We start from the raw sequence: 20,263 nt of genomic DNA, 5'->3' as shown, positions 1-20,263 counted from the left end.
GATGCACAGGTATAACATCATTGCGACTGTTCTGTTTCTTCACAAACCAACAAATGATGGAAACTGCCAGAAGATTATGCTATATAGATGGAATGATGAATAACCGCAAATAATGATGAGTGTGGAATCTATCAACTAAAATTACCTCCGCCGTGTGCAGATTTTTAGCCCCTCCCTTCTTTTGTCTCATTTTCGAACATCTGTTTACGATTAAAAAGTGGTGTCCTTCAAACTTTTCACACTTTCTCAGGTCTGGCGACAAATATCTGTGCATTTGTGCCCAATGGATTGTACACGCAGTGCAACGCACAATAAATGTTACCACTAAAATATCCTGTAGCCGAATGAAAAAGAGAAGGAGAGATGATGTACGAGGTAGAAGGAATATAATGGAAAATGAGACAGAGCGAAAATGATTGGAACGGACAAAAAAGTAAAGAAAAGCAACGTGGGAGGGAATGTGAAAAGAAATATGTGTCTACGAGGAGAAGATTCAGAATGAGAGACGGATTAGAGAGAAAAAGATATTGAGACGAAGGAAACATATATAAAGAGAAGAGTTAGAAATGTTCTATATTTTCTATCATCCAATAGTTCACAACCCCTGCTTCTCAACACCCCCTCCCCTTATGTCTCTCACTCACGGTCAGTTCATATCTCTCAATCACATACTTTGAACTCCTAGATATTATGTCGAAAGTTTCCATCCATCTCCACTCATTAGCAAATTCCTACTGTGAACCCCCCCCCCCCCCCCCGGGTTGTAGTCACATCTCCTTTTTCATTTCCCTGTTTCATCCATTCATAACACATTCCACTTGCTCGCCCTTCCATCACCCTATTTATTCCAGCGTTCCAACAGTAACATCTCCTTTTTCATTTCCATGTTTCATCTATCCTTAACACATTCCACTTCCTCCCCCTTCCATCACCCTATTTATTCCAGACTTCCCTCAGTCACATCCCTTTTTTCATTTCCATGTTTCATCCATCCTTACCACGATTCCACCCAGGCCTCTCCCTTCCTGTTTCATCCATTCTTAACACATTCTACTTCCTCCCCCTTCCATCACCCTATTTATTCCAGACTTCCCTCAGTCACATCCTTTTTTTCATTTCCATGTTTCATCCATCCTTAACACGATTCCATCCCTCTCCTTTCCATTTTCTGACTTTATCCATCTTTAACACGATTTCGGCTCGGTGTAAAAATGTCAGAGGTAAAAATGTCAGAGGAAAAAATGTCAGAGGAAAAAATGTCAGAGGTAAATATGTCAGAGGTAAAAATGTCAGAGGTAAAAATGTCAGAGGAAAACATGTCAGAGGTAAAAATGTCAGAGGTAAAAATGTCAGAGGTAAAAATGTCAGAGGTAAAAATGTCAGAGGAAAAAATGTCAGAGGTAAAAATGTCAGAGGAAAAAATGTCAGAGGTAAAAATGTCAGAGGTAAAAATGTCAGAGGTAAAAATGTTAGAGGTAAAAATGTTAGAGGTATAAAATAAAAACAAAAACATGTGACAAGTTTGTTATGTTTACACCCGGGTTATATATCAGGCTTATCGAAAAAGAACAGCGAGCGATATTCTGCAGTCGTTATTTCATCGCTGTCTTATTGTATTGTATTAGTTAAGTCTTATTTTGTATGGGCGGCCAAAGGGGCCAATATCAACAGTCACAAAAACAAACAAAGATGCATACAAACAAACAAAGAAGCATACAAACAAACAAAGGACAGAGCAAAATAGACAAAGTACCCAGAAGAAAGGACCAATTAACAAAGAATAAATCAAAGGTCAGAGCAAAATAGACAAAGTACAGGTCAGAAGAAACAGAGGGCGTTTTGGTTTACGGTAAGCAAATAGACATCAAGCACGAAAACGAGAAAGGACAAACTCAAAAGGACATCAGCTCAGCTACGAAGTGACCCTCAAAGGACAACAGAGGGCGTTTTGGTTTACGGTAAGCAAATAGACATCAAGCACGAAAACGAGAAAGGACAAACTCAAAAGGACATCAGCTCAGCTACGAAGTGACCCTCAAAGGACAACAGAGGGCGTTTTGGTTTACGGTAAGCAAATAGACATCAAGCACGAAAACGAGAAAGGACAAACTCAAAAGGACATCAGCTCAGCTACGAAGTGACCCTCAAAGGACAACAGAGGGCGTTTTGGTTTACGGTAAGCAAATAGACATCAAGCACGAAAACGAGAAAGGACAAACTCAAAAGGACATCAGCTCAGCTACGAAGTGACCCTCAAAGGACAACAGAGGGCGTTTTGGTTTACGGTAAGCAAATAGACATCAAGCACGAAAACGAGAAAGGACAAACTCAAAAGGACATCAGCTCAGCTACGAAGTGACCCTCAAAGGACAACAGAGGGCGTTTTGGTTTACGGTAAGCAAATAGACATCAAGCACGAAAACGAGAAAGGACAAACTCAAAAGGACATCAGCTCAGCTACGAAGTGACCCTCAAAGGACAACAGAGGGCGTCCTCGAGGTTTTTTTCTTTTTAATCTAGGGCCTACTCCAATACGCTGTACTGTAGGTCTATAGGCATACAACAAATATGCATGCATGGGCTGGCCGGACTTATACCGAAAGCATCTCATTTTATATTTTAATATGGATACTGTCACTGATAATATAAGACAGCGTGTTTCTCGGCTGATTTCAGATATAGAAAGTGGGCTAGAGATGAATATACCGGTAAATCTTGATACGATCAACTACAGGCTCGACAGTCTGTGTAGAGATTTACTACATTTTCGCGATGGCCTCCCGCGTTATGCCTATGGTGACATTTCAAATGCCCTGCTGTCTGCCAGACAAGTCTTGGAGTTAGATGCCGCTGTAATGAGCCAGGAAAGCGAATCAACTGGATCTCGTTTTCAGCCTGATACAAATCCAGCTGGGGGTGCAGGCGGAGTGGGAAGACCAAAATTTGACATCTCGGAGGAACAGATTCGCTTCTTCGCAGGTAACTTAGACTCTAACTTTTTTGTTAGGCCTAACTGTTAGACTCTAAGTTCTAACTTAGGTCTAGAGTCTAGATCTAACTGTTAGATCTAGTCTAGATCTAGATCTAGATCTAGATCTAACAGTTAGATCTAGACCGAATTTTCGGCAATCCTATACTTTAGTGTGTTTTATTATTTTGGGTTTCTAACTTCAGTTAAGAGCTATCATAGGGTTAGGGTTAGGGTAGGGTTAGGGTTAGGGTTAGGGTTAAACTGAAGTTAGAAACCCAAAATAATAAAACACACTAAAGTAGGCCTATAGGATAACCGAATTTTCCGTTTATTTCATTCGTTAAGCCTATTATTTGGGTAGGGTCGGCTCTCTCTTTAAAGACGGAAGCCGACTAGGTCTCTAGGGTCTAGGCCTATACGCATTCCCTTGCTAACACCATGGCCATTTAGTAGATCTAAAGTTAGGGTGTCTGAACGATTTTTCAATTTTCAATTTGGGATGTGTTTTTCACCATTTTTGTTGGATATTTGAATAAAAAGTGTAGATTCTAGATCTAATCAGAATAGACCTAGAGTCTAATACATTTCAAATTTCAAGACTCACCAATGTTTCTATCAAAAGATACAGCCCCTCAAAAACTCTGCAATATTCATAGCATTTTGGTCAGAATGGACAAAAAAGTGGTTCACGTCAAGTTATAATTTTTGCTCAAAAGTTGTAGGTCTACAGCACGATATGCAAAACGTGGAGTAAGGGTATTTTCAAACTGAAATCCCTTGGGACTAGAGAAAAAAAAAGCGCATGGATATATTCCTTACAGCTGGCCCAACTTATCCCTCGGGGGCTCACTTCATGAAATTGGTAAATCTCCAAGTTACCATGGAAACAATGTTTAAATCGCTGTTTTAAGCAAGATATTTTGACAATTTTGGGGGTGAGCCCCTTTGCGGAATGTGGAGAAAAACCTGCTCTTTCATATGACTCCTCACTTATTGAGTATCACCTTCAGGATCACGAGATATATTGGTTTGAATCTCATTTTGGTAATAAAATCATTGACCAAATTTGCATGAGCGCGCAATGCACATGGACTACATAGGGATGAGTGCAATCTCTATGGGGAGGATTTTAGCACACAAAACTGAGTGCGCGATCAGACACCCTACATTTAGACTCTATGGCCATATTTTTATGCCCCGAAAATCCCCCCAAATGTCATTTTACCTCGTGCATGTTATATTGTAAATTAGGCCTAGAATCTAGATCTAGAGTCTAGGCTATAAATAATAGACTCTAAATCAGTTCCACTTACCAACTTGACTGAAATAATCTGTTTAGAGGTCTAATTGTACTTTTTTAGGAAATTATGGGTCAAAATCGAAATCCATGTTGAAAAAGATTTTTCTGCACCCCCCCCCCCCCCCCCCCCATTACGTCAATGCTGGTCACCATTATGTACCAATATTTGGTTCGCACAGGCGCGTACGCAGGGGGTGGGGTTAAACCCCCCTCCCCTTGAGTTTTTTTTATGTGTATGTTTTTGGGGAAAACCCCCCCCCCCCCGCCCCCTTTTGATTTTTAAAAAAAAAATTAAAATATTTTTTTTTTTAAATTTAAAAATCCTTAAAGATGACCTTACCACCGCCCCTCCCCCCTCTCCCCCCCTCTCCCCCCTCTCCCCCCTCTCCCCCCTCTCCCCCAATGGAACGGAATGTCGATGGGTCAAAATTTCAAATTTCGGGACCCCCCCCCCAAAAAAAAAAAATGTCCTCTTACCCCCTCCCTCGCTTATTCAGCGGCTGGCTGAGTCGTTGTGATTTTTTGGGGACCCATTTGTTTCAAATTTGGGCCCACCCCCTAAGAAATCCTGGATCCAGGCCTGAGATCTAGATCTAGACCTCCGATTATAGAGGGGAACGTCAACAAATGTCAGTTTTACTGAAGAAATGACCCATATCAGACAGTTATATGGGTCATTGAAAAACCGGAATTAAATCACATACCGTATAAAATTCGATTCAAAATAAAGGAAAATTAACAGGAATTCAATTTCCTAGAATTCTGTATGCCATCTATATTTTATCAATGGATATTTTTATAATAGCGATACGCGCATATCGTAGAAATATTGTGAGAGGATGAGAAAGCGTGTTTTTTTTTTTTTTTTTGTAGGGGTGAGAAGACATGAGCCCCTGAACGCTGACGTACTGATGGGGGGGGGGGGGGGGTAGGGGGGTATTTGTTATTCGATACCAGTGATTTACAAAAGGTTGCTGAAATGACATGATTTTCCGGTATTTTTTCTCAATATTTTTGTAAGTCGTATAGAGTCTACCTTTTTTATGCGTTTGTTGGAAAATTAGAAATTCCCAAATTTACAGTCGGGCCAAAAATATGCTTATTTAGAAGCCTTCATGTCAGGGCCTGCAGAAACTTTTGGAAAAAAACTATGTTACAGAGAAAAAGAAAGAAAGAGAGAGAAAAAAAATAAGTGACCTGCCAATGTCACAAACGAGGTATCAAAATATGCTAATCTGACCGTAATTAAATGCCCAACACCCAAAAGCTTAAGGGGGCTCTGCTGGGGTTTCCAAATGTTTTTGCTCATTACGCCACTGCCCCTGGAAGGTGAGCCCCCTGGAACGTTTGCCCCCCCCCCCCCCAATCCCAAACTGCTTCCGGCGCGCCTGCCTACAGTAATCCCAAACCTTAACCCTCACCCTAAAGTAACTTTTAATTGTTTTTATTTTTTTCTTCTCACCACTAAATAGTTAGCCTAGATTTAGCAGCAGTAATGAATCACACCCACTTCTTCATTCGTTTTGTTTTTTCTGCTGATCAGGAGAAATGAACTGTACAGTGAAAGAAATTGCACAGTGTTTCAACGTCAGTGAGAGAACAATCAAGCGGCGCCTCAATACTATTGGCTTATCCATCAGAAGACTTTACAGTGAAATAGGAGATCTTGAATTGGATGACAGAGTTTCCTTCATTTTGCAAAATATGCCCAGGGCAGGTAAGTGAACTATTATGTAAATAACTTGAGTACCACTAATGTCATGTGCATGCTAATTGCTAAGTGAAACTTGTTTTGTCTGTTAAATCCAGGTAAAATGCAATTACAGTCAAACCTGTCCATAGCGACTACCCTAGGGAAACACAAAAAGTGGCCTTTGTAGACAGGTGGTCTTTGTAGACAGGTTCCTTTAGTACATGATTCAATAACATTTTTTCAAGGGATACCAGTAATGTGGCCTTTGTAGACAGGTTCCTTTAGTACATGATTCAATAAGAAACCATTTTCAAGGGAAACAACAAATGTGGCCTTTGTACAGGTTGTCTTTGTAGACAGGTGGTCATTAAAGCAGGTTTGACTGTACTGGATCGAGCTGATCAATCCTACTCTGAGGTCCGCATTTGACAGATTAAAGGTAAAGACCAGTAATGGTCATGCGATTGCATTGTGAAAGAAACGTTGTGGAATCGATCAGAAAAGGTTGATCATCTAGCATCTAGCATCTGCAAGGTTCTGGAATCATCAAAATGATAAGAAATTTGGCCCATTCTTCGTAAAGTTACAAGCACTATATACACAGAAAGATGTATACGGGACTACCCTATATCTCTCACACGACCATGAGAGAAACAAATTTACCAAATATATGAATTAGTAGGCGGTTTCCCGGCAAATTTTTTATCATCATGTATTAGTCAAAACATATTCTTTCACATGATTGGTAATGAGAGCTTCCATTTCATTTTTTGAATACCAATACTGGTCTTTACCTTTAAAGGGCATATCTTCAGGTTTAAGGACATTACTAGTATTACTAGTACTCCACACATATTTCCATTATTAAAGTCAGTAACGGTGTCGTACACAGACATCTTTGATTGGTGGGGTGAAATTGTCAGTTTCTCCCTGGGGGTTATAATGTGTGCATGTATTAAAGTGTAAAGCCTGATTTAGAGTGGGGTCCAGGTTCTCGAGATTTAGCTATTTGGAACCTTTCAAAACAGCTGATATGCCTGGAAACTTTTCTGGTTCCTCAAACTCAGTTCCTTGGTTTCTCAAACTTGGTTTTGCCCAACTTGGATGGGTGCGCTTTGGGGGGGGGGGGTGTTGTGGGCCCCAGCCTCCCCCTTTGTGTATACCACTGGTCACTAATATTTGAATGTAATTGTTCTTCAATTTCAAAATATATCTTTCAGATGTTCCATTTTTAGCCTTCCCCAAATTCCAGTTATATGTTATTGTAAACACCAAATAACATGGTGTTCTGTATTCAATTCATTGCTGTGTAATAAATGTAATACCTACTTGTTTTGTTTTTCTTTTCCTTTTTATCTTTTACAATTTTTATTGTTTGTTCTTTTATGTGTGTGTGTGAAAACCTATCCTTTCGCCTCCTGTGGTTCACTCTCACTCAGGGGCAGATCCAGGATTTGCCGATAGGGGGGGCCTAAAATGTGAAAATCGCGCCGACCAATATCTCGCTCAGTGGGGGGGGGGGGGGGGGGGGGGGTGGGGGGGTAGTGAGCATCATTTTTTTGGTATATGACCCCTAAAATGTGAAAATCGAGCCTACCAATATTTTGCTCTGGGGGGGGGGGGGGGGGGGGGGGTAGTATGCATAATTCATTTTTTGTATGTGACAAAAAAAAGCCAGGGGGGGGGGGCCTTTAATCTAGATCCATCTTGTGCACTACACTGTGCCTCGCCACAGATGGCGCTATTCCATAACATCCTCCTTTGTTTATAAAACAAGAGAATTTTAGATGCATTGACAAGATTAAACATCTTCATTTTAACTGAGTCCATTCCGTATTAACTGAGTCTGCCTGCCACTTGTCATTCAGTCCATTTTCTACTTTCATAAATGAATCCATGTGTTGGGTGTCCATGGTGATACCAAACATCGCAACGCTCACTGTTGAATTGATGAACGAAGCCTTGGCTATACGAATCGCGACAGCTGGTCTCTGTTGAATATGAGTTCTGTGGAAATTAACTGCTGTATCCGCTTCCTTGATATCAGCGACTGTTCGGTTCTTGCATGGATTATGCCCTCTTTATGCACTAATCACTGTATCTCTATAATTCCTTATTAAACTCAACAAAATATTATAAAATCGAGGGGCGACACTTATGTGAATATCTGATTCATTATTTCCTTTAGCCTTTCTTTCCTCCTTTCTCTTGAAATTTTGTTCCCTCAATTTTACATCAAATTGACTACATGTACCTGAACACCAGTAAACTCAAATTTCTAATATTGTAACAGCTACACTTGTTCCTAAGAAAATGTGCAAAAAACAAAAAACTTCCATTTCTTTTTTCTTTCTTTTTTTTGGTTTTGGTTTTGGTTTAAACTACCAAAAAAAGAAGAAATGTTAAAACACATGTGCTCTAATCAATAGGTAAATATCTTTGCCAGAATTTGTGGTTATCTATTTTCCAAAATAAGTGTATAATAACTTTGTTAATGATTTACCATCTTCTACTAAATATTTTGAATTTAGATTATTTGCTGATGATTCAAACCTATTTCATACTTTTGATAAAAGACAGAAAGAAATAGATATGAATGAAGTAAATGTCAAATTTTTGGAAGTCCAAAAATGGTGTTTTGTTAACAAGTTGACAATAAACTTAAAGAAAACAAATTATATGCTCATTAAGGGACAAAGGCAATCATGTGAAATTAGGGGTATTTTAAAACTCAGTGATACAGTGATAGATAGAGTCAGTGTAGCATCTTTCGTAGGAATTCAAATTGATGAAACTTTGATGTGGAAGGAGCAAATTCAGAACGTTAATAAGTGTATACGGAGGAAGATTGGACTGCGCTGTGTAAGTTGAGGCACTATACATGTTCCTAAGCACATTCTCATGCTCTTGTATAAATCCTTTATCCAGCCGCACATACTTTATGGTATTGAAGTTTGGGGAAGTTGCTAATAAAAGTCATTTAAATTGCATACTATTGGCACAGAAAATGGCCATGCGTGTGATATTAACATTTTCCCCATTTAGAACAAGTTCAAAGGCACTGTTTGTATGTCTACAGGTATTAGATGTGCATAATCTGTTTGAGCATTTAGTATCGACATTTGTATATGATCTGCAGAAAGGACATCTACCACATTCGTTAATGGATTACTTTGTTTTAATGAATCACATGTATAGAACAAGAGGGAGAGAACATTTAATGCTACGATTACCTAAACGTAGTAAGACACGTGGGACTTTTTCAATTTCTTTCATTGGAGCAAAGCTGTGGAATAATTTGCCCATAAATATCAGAGAAGAAAAAACAAGATCATCATTTCGTCAAAATCTCAGAATTAAACTCCTAAGCAGAGATGAATCATAAGGATCAAATAATATGATATTAAGACAAAATAAATGTTAATATGACTTTGCATACAGTTTTAGAAACCCGGAGAACCAATCCCGACTAGCACTCGTGCTAACTTTTGGTTCTCCCTTTAACAACATTTTAAGTTTTTAAGTTTAAAAATATCCTTTATTTGAATCACTTATACGTTATTGGAACTCTGTGAATTTCAATTCCAGCCACAAATCTCTACGTATTAAGTTATAGCTAATTCACAGGTTTTGATATGACATGATATATGATTAACTTAATTTGTATGGTTCAACTATGGATATTTTCTTTTTCTTTGTAACCCATGTACATGGATATGTATACGACATGTTATTTTTGTTCTCTGTTCGCGCTTCCACCTCAGGCACCGCCTGGTAGCGCGGGAGCCACGGGCTCCGACGGAAAGAAAATATTACCCAACTCCAGTGGCAAGTCACGGCTGGCAAAGTCAGCAAGAGTGGGCTGGGGAAAGCTAAAAGTAAAACAAAGACAAAGTCGGACTCAGAGCCAAAGGCAATGAGCGAGACGGGGAATCAGAAAGTGAATTCAACGTTTCCATTATCTACTTATTTACTCGTCTCAACTCTGTGCACATGCTCTGATTCCACTTTATCTGGTTGCAGTTCCATTACATGGATTTCATCATAGTACTCTTCATCCGAACTGTCTATGGCTTCCACTGCATGCACCGGTTTCTTCCCTCTCTTTTCTTTCCATTGATCCTGCTGCTGTGCCCGCCTTTCTTTGCACTGGGTTGAGAAATGATTCTTATGGCAGTTGAAACACTCCTTGCCATAGGCTGGACATTTCTCCTTTTTCTTCTCATGTTTGCGTCCACAGAATTGACACTGAACTGTTGGCCAGTGTGTAGTTCCCTCTCTGCTCACCGCACAAACCTCCTGTCGCTGCATGGTCACCTACCAGGACATCTACTCTGGCCTTGGAAAGCATGACGCCTGACAAGCTTTCACACACTTGTCTAAATCAAGTGAAGATTCTTGCAGAAGTCTCTCCCTCAGCATTCCATCTCTGATGCCACACCCTATCCTGTCACGAATCAGTGACTCCTTCAGCTCTCCAAAATTACAGTGAGCCGCCAACAGCTTCAGTTCGGTGAGGAATGTATCAAAAGATTCTCCACTATCTTGACTTCTAGTAAAGAACCTGTACCTGTCGATGATCTCATTCCATACTGGTTGACAATGCTTCTCAACAGCACTAAGAGCTTGAACAAGGGTTGTTTCCTGTAGGGTACCATCTGCCTATCTTGACCCTTCCGGTTTGATCGTCTCATACAGCTCTCTACCTTGTGGACCAACGAGGTACTTGAGCATCTTGATCTTTACCTTGTCCTCTTTCCCTTCCATGCTCAAATCGATATATAGCACAAACTCTTCCTTCCATTGCTTCCACTCCAACGCCAATGGCAGGGCACTTCCCTCAAAGTTCATCTGTCTAGGAGGTCTCAGCTGCTCCATTTTCCTGACATAATAAGTTTCTCTAACTCTGGAAACAATGATACTACTACTTCTGGCAAATGAGGGTCGCTATTCATAATGGAAGAAGAGGGTCGCTATTCATAATACGACGAAAGGGTCGCTATTCATAATACGAAATGAGGGTTGCTATTCATAATAGGAGTAGAGGGTCGCTATTCATAATACGTACGAAATGAGGGTTGCTATTCATAATAGGAGAAGAAGGTCGCTATTCATAATACGACGAGATGGTCGCTATTCATAATACGACAAGAGGGTCGCTTTTCATAATAGGAGTAGAGGGTCGCTATTCATAATACAAAATGAGGTTCATTACTCATAAGGTTCGCTATTCATAATACGAAATGAGGTTCGCTATTCATAATAGGAGAAGAGGGTCGCTATTCATAATACGAAATGAGGGTCGCTATTCATAATAGGAGTAGAGGTTTTCTTAGTTTGTGTTGTAGTGGCAGGCAAATTAACCCCTCTTTTTTTAAAACTGTGTCCCTCCGCTTATCAGAATTAGTTAGAACTGGAAACTCAAATTGTTGTTATTAAACCATTAAGTTTAATACCTGCTAAATTCTTTTAATCATATCTGACTAACAACATTTGTCAAATTACATGTACCTGCACATGCAGTGCACAGTTGGTAACATCTTTGATAATATTTAAAGTTTCTCCTATGTTGATTCTTATATGCATGAAATTAATTTTTATATAATTTATGATTAATCACACCTTAAAGCATATTATATCATATAAGAAAAAACTCAGTAACGCTATGAAAAATGAAAAAGAAATGGATGACTTTTTTTAAACAGTTACCGGTATAACTGTACAGGGAAGCACACATGTACATTGTTTCACAGTTAAAATACAGCCTGCTACCACCATATTACTGTTATTTTTTTAAAGTTGATTCAGATGAGGGAAGAATACGGTACCGGTAAAATGTTAATACGTATACTGCATGATTTTTGCCCTTATTTTTGCATTAAAGATTCTCCATACATAAAAACATGTGTTTCGCTTCCATGAATATCGATGATTTGAAAATCAGCCCGTCACAATGTTACCTGGTCCCTTGAATTGCATAGATGTACATGTATTTCATACTATTTTTTTTTAAATATTTTTTTTAAAGGATACAAAACGGTGGATGGATATCTGATTTCACAAGGTCTAAGGGTGCAAAGACAGAGGATCCGGGACAGTCTGTACAGACTAGATCCAGAAAGACAAGAATTGAGAACCATAACTGCTGTACGAAGGAGGCATTACTCTGTGGCAATGCCCTTGTCACTTTGGCACATAGATGGACACCACAAACTGATACGGTGAGTTTTTTTTTACAGTACTGGCAAGCCAATTTAGCATTGAGTGTGTTCTATATATTTACAGAATGCAGTAGTCCAATTTTCATGACATTCATTTTTCCCCTTTACAGATTGCAAAGTAATTTAACTTCATGAGGGCATGTGCATTTAAAGAAGTTTGAAAGAATTATCATTCATATTGAGAGACATATACATACATGTACATGTACATATACAGAAATTTTTCACAATCATTGGTTTGAATTTGAATTTTACCCTATTTTTGATATTTTAAAGGCTAAGTCCACTCCAAGAAATAATTTGCTTTTAATTTAAAAAAATTGAGTAAAATTGGATAATTAATAAGGAAGTTATGAATTTTTGAAAAAGAAACAGTTGAAATCACTGCACAAATTGCCAATTTGATAAATTAGTTTGTGACGGTATTGCCTCACTATCTATCAATTGTTTTATTTATTTTTATCCCATTAATTTCCCTTTTTACCTCCCAAATCTTGATTTCCCCATGTCTTCACCCAGGTTATACGATAATTTGTATCATATTGCGTGCATGACATTTTTACAAAATCTTTTATGAACTTTGAAGAATTTATAGTATTTTGTCTGAATATTCATAATCATTGATTTTTGTCTCGACTGCGTAGCAAAAAGTGATGTTGACGCCACCGCCGGAAAAGCAGCGGCGTCAACATCAATTAACCAAGGTTAATTTTTTTTAATTTTAAATGAAAGTATAATTAAGTTCTTCAATAATACTTGGTAAAGGGTTATCAAGTATCCCCAAACATGTAAGGAGATTTTCAGGTCACAAAGTCAAGGTCGAAGGTCAATTCAGGTCTGCAAACTTAGACTTTGTTGTGGCATGAACATAAAGATTTGAATTTTTAGCATAATTTCAAAAGTGTTTGTTCAAATTCCATGAAACTTGTACACAAGGTTTATCAAGTATCAGAAATCATATGACACAAATTCCAATTCACAAAGTAATGATAAAAGGTCATTTTAGGTAAGTAGAAACAGATTATATTTGTTCACAACTTATATGTACTATATGTCCCATTTGCAGGCCAAAAAAAATGAAATGGTTAAATTCCAACGGCATTTGAAAGATAATACTAATTTATTACTTCCCTAAAAAAGGGGCTTGAACATATGTCTTTAAGTGGGAAAATAATGACTATTAGTTAGTAGAATGCTCGTACGTTTTGTGCTGAGCGAATTCAATCAGTTTAATTTTAGCCATTACAAGAATTGGGTTATTGATGTACGGATGCTCATGTACCCTTTACAGCTCATTTTATGTGTGTTAATTATTACCAAAGAAGAAAAAAGTCAGTCATTTCACTCAATAGTGTCTGACAGTGAAGTCTAGCAAGTAAACCGGTTTCCTTGCACAATTTGAATATTAGGACACTGCTAACGTTTAAATTTCACAGATAGGACATACATGACATTCATAATTCCTGCAAAGTTCTACAGAATTTGATGTTGGATGCAAAAGGGACATTGTATATTAATATGATAATTTAAAAAAAAAAAAAATCAATTTTTGGTTATTTGTCCATATTTCATGAAAGTTATCAATCTTGGTACAAATAATAGTAACTAATTCTTCTACTGATTCTTAGTCAATATTCTCTTCAAAATGCTGATTATATTCAGAGGTTTCATTTTTGGGGGCCTGCTAATGGGCCACCCTGCCTATAAATAATGTCCCAACCTCAATTTCTCATCATATCGAAATGCGTAATGCAGGCGAGACCGCCGTGAGCGTTTCCCTTGTAATACTTGTTATTGTGTTGATCAAGATAAATAGCCAATTAATGTCATGACAACTTGATGATGTTCTTTATTTTTTAACTAGACCGCATTAGATCATGCAGTTGAAATCAATCTGAAAGTACATCACAGCATTGTAATGTTTTACTCTTATATTTCTCGGATCTAATAATTTCTCATTCAGGTGGCGCTTTGTGACTCATGGGGGAATAGACGGATATAGTCGAGCTATCGTCTTTCTAGGGTGCAGCTCCAATAATAGAGCTGGAACAGTGCTCGAACTCTTCAAGGATGCGGTCTCCAATTGGGGTTTGCCATCTAGAGTGCGCTCTGACCACGGAGGGGAGAACACAGGAGTGGCGATGTTCATGCTAGACCACCCTCTCCGTGGTTCAGGAAGGGGTTCCTTCATTACCGGCCGGAGCGTCCACAACTGCAGGATAGAACGTCTGTGGCGTGACCTCCATGAACAGGTGACAAGAACTTTCTATAACTTGTTCAGGAGTTTTGAGAGTAGAGGCATCCTAGATCCTGATAGCGAGCTGCACATATTCTGCCTTCAAGTGGTGTTCCTGCCTCGGATTAACCACAGCATCCGATGCTTCACAGAAATGTGGAACAACCATAAGATCCGAACAGCCGGCAACAAGACGCCAATGCAGTTATTTATAATGGGGCTGCATAGCCATAGAGGAACTGCACTCCTCAATGAGCACTTTGAAAACTACTCAGAGGTACATAATTTAATGCATAATGCCCCACTACATAAGCCTTTGAATATTAATTAAACTATAAATCATAACAACGAGCATACACCGATGTCCCCTAACAGATTATTTACTTCAATTACCGGTACTGGATTTGTTTTTCATTATTACCTCACCAAACTGAAGACTAGCTGGGCTGCTATAACCAAATTAAATCAAAATTCAGTGTGCATTTAAATGATGCTGTGTACTAAAGTGCATGTTTACTTGTATATTTTTGCATATTGTACAGCTAGCTATGGATTACAGTTGAACATAATACTACTTGATTTTTAGATAAATGAAAATGAATTTGTCAAATTTTAAAGTTTAGCTCTAGGCACAAATGTCACCTGTAGGTTTAGAAATACAGGTAGGGCTACAGGTTTCTGATTAATCAAACTGAAGGATCATTTTATAATATTTATTTGAAAATGAAATTTTGTAGGTGGGGACATTTTGTACATGGTTATTAAAGATAAAGTTGAGTTCTGTTCGTGCAATTGATTGAGAAAGAAATGGTGTGGAATCGATCAGAAAAATTACAAGCACTGTACATGGGACTGTATATGGGACTTCACAAACACGGTGCATAAAAATCCGTCCCGATGTTGATTATGTTACATGCCATATTTAGAATATGAAGGCATTTGGAGAGCCATTCTTTTTAGGGAACATGTTTTATCTTATGTTCTTCCACACTTACATGATAACAATGTTAACACTCACAATTTTTTGTTCACCTCTTCCCAGACCTCAATCTTTAAATGTTTTTGGTAAGCTTTTATAAAATTTATCTTTTAATAGGACGAAGCTGCCGAGTATGGCATTGATCCCAATGGTCACTACTTGGGAGGAGCAGAGAATGATGGAAGTGTCCAGATTCCATCTACTGTATGCCCTCTTGCACTAACTGCAGACCAGATGGACCACTTTAATCAGCAAGTCAGATTCCATCCTAATGACGTAAGTGTATTCGATGACACAGCCTACCTACAAGGGCTTGAGGTGCTTCAGAGTTTTAATCAAGACTGAAATAACTGCATTGGCGTCTTGTTGCCGGCTGTTCGGATCTTATGGTGGTTCCACATTTCTGTGAAGCATCGCATGCTGTGGTTAATCCGAGGCAGGAACACTACCTGAAGGCAGAATAGGTGCAGCTCGCTATCAAACGTTCTATCCTGCAGATGAAGGAACCCCTGCCTGAACCATGGAGAGGGTGGTCCAATTTTAGGTTCTAAAAGGGCACTAGAAATGTCATAAATAAGAATTTGAGGAATAACCCTGCACTTTGAAGGCATTTGCAGTCTGAACTCGACTATCCCGTTAATCCTAGTCCATGCTATTCTTTTTATTTGTTATTTTTCTTTTGCGTGTTTATAAAACTCTTGAACCTGTTTATTTTGTAAACTTTTGTTACTAACCGTGTTTTAATACAGAACTTGAAAAGCTAATGCATCTACTGCAACCCCGTCAGAAAGATTAAGAGAGCCACACCAAAGTTCCACCCATACATCCTAGTCCAGCCAGTCATAGAGGCCGTTGCAGCAAGCGAGTATCCAACACATAATACTTCAGGCAGCTTAGATGGAATTACTGACCTGGATTACAAAATGGACAATTAAGTCAAAGACAGCTACTGTAGTATACACCTGTATGTTCCAGGATACGTGCTCGAGTTTAAGCAATTTGATATCATGCAGCAAATGTCATGAGAGAATCAAGAAAAGATGTGCAATGTGGATATCATAAAAGATAAGAATGCCCTCTTGCAGAAAGAGGATAGTGAGCCAGGAGCGTCATCTACCAGTGTTGTCTATGGCATTGACCCAACTGCAAAATGGTTGGACATCATACATCGATCTCCAACTTCTGCATTAGTTTAAAACGGATCGAATTCCCCTTTCTTCTGCAGCTTCACCTTCTTCCTGATCACACTCTGTCGACTTTGTCCTGAACAGAATGTGTTGGAAGCCTGACTTTGACTCAGAATCTAGATAATTATGCCAGTGCTAGCTTATCAGCCCGCCATCTTCTATTTTTATTGAATGACATGTGTTAAAATCCATGGGTAAAAACATTTGCATCTTTATGGACGAATGGTTATTTAAATGTAGAAATTTTTAGAATTTGAACACAACTATATTTTGTATTGCAAATAACATTATCCAATTCAGAGTAGCATGCGGTACAGTAGTGGGATAGAAAAAAAAATGAATCGTGAGGGAATGTGGAAATAAATGTACAAGTTGATGACAATTAAAATGATCGATATCAAGTGGAAATGGAGTTTGGTGAAAATTGGTTCATAAACTTCAAAGATATCAAGAAGAACCCACTCTTAATTTAATTTCACAGGCCACAGAACGTTATAAGAAATTCAGTATAAACTAGCGCTGTAGCAGGATTGCAAGTTCGTAATGGGTATTATTGGATGATAATTACCACCACCAATCATTATGGTCGAAGGCATAAACCAACAATGTAGTCAAATCTAGTGTGCATCATTGATGCATCATTTCTTGACAGATTTCTTTCAAATTGAGTATGGAAGTGTATATTGGTAAAATCTATGCACCTAGTTTTTGGTGATGCTGGCACTAGTGTCCCGTGTTTTATAGGATCAAAAGCTCATATTTTGGTGGGTATCTAGTGTGCACTCTGTAGTTCATATTGACAGATTTCTTTCAAATTTTGTATACCGTAGAGATGTATCCGAGGACAATTTACACATCTCTCCTTTTTGGTGATGCTGCCCTCATTGTTACATTCTTTATAATGTCAAAGGTCATTTGTCCTTATTGTGCCTTGTTACTGCTGCATTTTTTGAAGGATTTTTTTTTCAAATTTTGTATGGTAGTGTATCTTGATCAAATCTACATATGTGTAGTGTTTGGTGACGCTGCCACCAGTATTCGTCTATTTATTAGGGTCAAAGGTCATATTTTGGTGGGTGTCTAGTGTGCGCTCTGCAGGTTATATAACCCATGACCGATTTCTTTTAAATTTTGAATGGAGATGTTTCTTGGTACAATCTACACTTTTGGGCGGTGCCCTCATTGTTCCATCTGTTATATGGTCAAAGGTCATATGTCTCTTGTGCATTTTAACTACCACATTTCTGGACAGATTTCTTTCAAATTTTCTAAAGATATGCATTATACTCTAATCTAGACACATATTGCTTTGGTGATGCTGCTCCTAGTCTTGACAATAGTCCGAGCCACTATAGTGGCAATCTCTATGTCATCCTTTTGTTTCAGGGATGGGAGAGAGGATCTTAATTGTCCCTCCTTCGAATATAAGGATGACACAAAATTGCTGCCACTGCCGGGGGATACATTCGCATTGCGCGGCAATACAGATTGTGTTATTTCTATCTATTATTATAGGAGAAATAGGTGAGGAGTAATTTCATTCATGTGAATTAATATCTTCTTCTTTCTCTTAATAATTTTTCTGATAATAAATAATTGTGTATCATTCTTTTTGTTAAAATTATGATTACGGTAGTTGATTATAGATGTATTTATTTCATTCTTTTTTTTCTTGGGTAAGGGGGGGGGGGGGGAGAAAGCAGAAATTTGTCCACCCCCGATACATTTAATCAGTTTGGTATAGTCTTTTCTGATAGTCACCCTTGCATATAAAGTCAAATTTATTGGAAATATTAAATAATAGGCTTGATTTTGATAAAATTATAAAATTTAGACTCTCAAAGACAATATAAAATTGTTAGAAAAGGGCTTGTATTGGGCTATTGGCCTTCGACCAATGCTAGGTAAACTTATGTAAGGTTGTACATTTGCGTATAAAAAACGTTAAAGTACACTGTCTTGCTAGAGTTTTGTTTTTTTCATACAAGTACGTTCATGCTCCTCAACACCTCATAATTTCTAGATGTATTATACTTTCTTTTAACAATAAAGTAAAGTATAAATGAAGCTGAATTTTCAACATTCCAATTATTTTATTCTTGTTTACATGGAGAATAATACTGGTTGAGAAAAAGTGAAAATACAGTGAGTATACTGTACATGTATTTGGATCAAAGACATACACATGTATATATATAATGAATAAAATTTTCACTACAAAAATACACTGGTATATTGAGGTATTTTTTTTTAGTCACTAAATATTACAAACTTCAATATCACATTGTGTCAATGAGCCAATTAAACTAAAGATGTGGTCTTTTCTTGCGAAACACAATTTTTTACTAAATTTGCTTAAAAATTTGCCTTGCACACTTATGGACACCATTTTAATTGCCCTTTAACTTCTATCCTTGGTAGTTTTGCTCAATTTTTAACTTGCCCTAGACCTATTAAAGAGATGCACCTGTGGTGTGAATAAACTTTGGTGATCCCAAATGCCACAATGGTCAACCTTGTTTTGTCATTGCATGGACCAAAATGCTAAATATAAATAAATGACATGTGATGTGCATCATATTTCCTCATTTTGGATGAAAATAAACAATTCAAAATGGTTGTCTTCCCAAACTGCCCTTTTTTTTTGGACACACTTGGGCTAAAAAAATCTACGACAAAAAATAGTGTTCCAAGATGCCCCCCAAAGAAGAAACTACAAATATTTTTACCCTTGCACTAATCCAAAATTTATGTGCACAAGAGGGTATACTACCTTAAAGATGGGTAGAGGGATTTTCAAAGGTCAAAATTTAGCTCAAGCTGGAAGTTGGATTAACATGGACACATTTTAATTGGAAAAAAACAGGGCAAAAGCCGCAATTAATGACTTATTCTCAACCATATAGTTGATGCATATTTACTAGCAAAACTATTCCTAGTATGAGAATTAAGCGGTTGATTTACTTCAAATTTCATACATGGGGTCCAAACATAACCTTGGTACTGTTCAAGTTGTAAATAAATTTGTGATCCTTCTACCAACTTTAAAGTCACACGAAATGCTCAACACAGCTTAAATGCATGACAAACTCTTTTAAATTTTCTGGTGCAGGTTTATACTGAGTCAATGAACAGATGAAGTATTTATTGTCCCATTTTCATAAAATTGGTTTACATAATGTCTTTGCTTACTTCATTTAATTGCATTTCGATAGGTTTGTAATGTCTATCCATTTAGGGCCCAATATTTTCACTTTAAAACCTGCATAGATCAACAAAAATTTGGGCTTAGGAGAAATAGAACTGCACAAGGAGTAAATATGAAATAATATGCCTAATTGGTATAACACGACATTTTTTCTACCGGTAACTATGGTAAAAACAAAATTATAATGATGATGGTACCATCAATGTTATTATGTTATTAAAATATGACCCGTTCTGGTTTTTCTGACTAAATTTAGCCAAGCTCACAAATATCAAGGGCAAGTACTGCAATTAAACAAGGCATTTCAAGGTAAAGTTATGTACTACATAGAAACAAATTTACAAAAATGAAGTGTTTTTACTTCATGGCATATGGCAAGTCAAATATAACAACATCAGCAATGACAATTCATGAATATTTTCACTGTAAAACTTAAATAGATTAAAAACATTTTTAGGCTCAAAGTGA

General features: G+C 37.7%; 1 protein-coding gene across 3 annotated transcripts; it reads left to right on the top strand.

Moving 5' to 3' along the window:
* Positions 1-2,565: 2,565 nt before the first annotated feature.
* On the top strand, positions 2,566-17,005 carry LOC105440703. Of its 3 annotated transcripts, XM_030994587.1 has the most exons (6): positions 2,566-2,979; positions 5,815-5,988; positions 11,993-12,185; positions 14,149-14,698; positions 15,518-15,676; positions 16,150-17,005. In XM_030994587.1, the coding sequence occupies exons 1-6, from the start codon at positions 2,577-2,579 to the stop codon at positions 16,162-16,164; spliced, it is 1,494 nt and encodes a 497-aa protein (XP_030850447.1). In that variant the 5' UTR covers positions 2,566-2,576; the 3' UTR covers positions 16,165-17,005. The 3 variants fall into 3 exon arrangements, with proteins under 3 accessions (XP_030850447.1, XP_030850454.1, XP_030850440.1); XM_030994594.1 differs by having other exon boundaries at positions 14,149-14,437; positions 15,518-17,005; XM_030994580.1 differs by having other exon boundaries at positions 15,518-17,005.
* The last annotated feature ends 3,258 nt before the right edge of the window (positions 17,006-20,263 follow it).

The sequence above is a fragment of the Strongylocentrotus purpuratus genome, unplaced genomic scaffold (genome assembly GCF_000002235.5).
Source record: "Strongylocentrotus purpuratus isolate Spur 01 unplaced genomic scaffold, Spur_5.0 spur5_contig_851, whole genome shotgun sequence".
NCBI lineage: Eukaryota > Metazoa > Echinodermata > Echinoidea > Camarodonta > Strongylocentrotidae > Strongylocentrotus > Strongylocentrotus purpuratus.
Note: the sequence above shows the minus strand (reverse complement) of the source record. Positions and strands in the feature narration are given on the sequence as shown.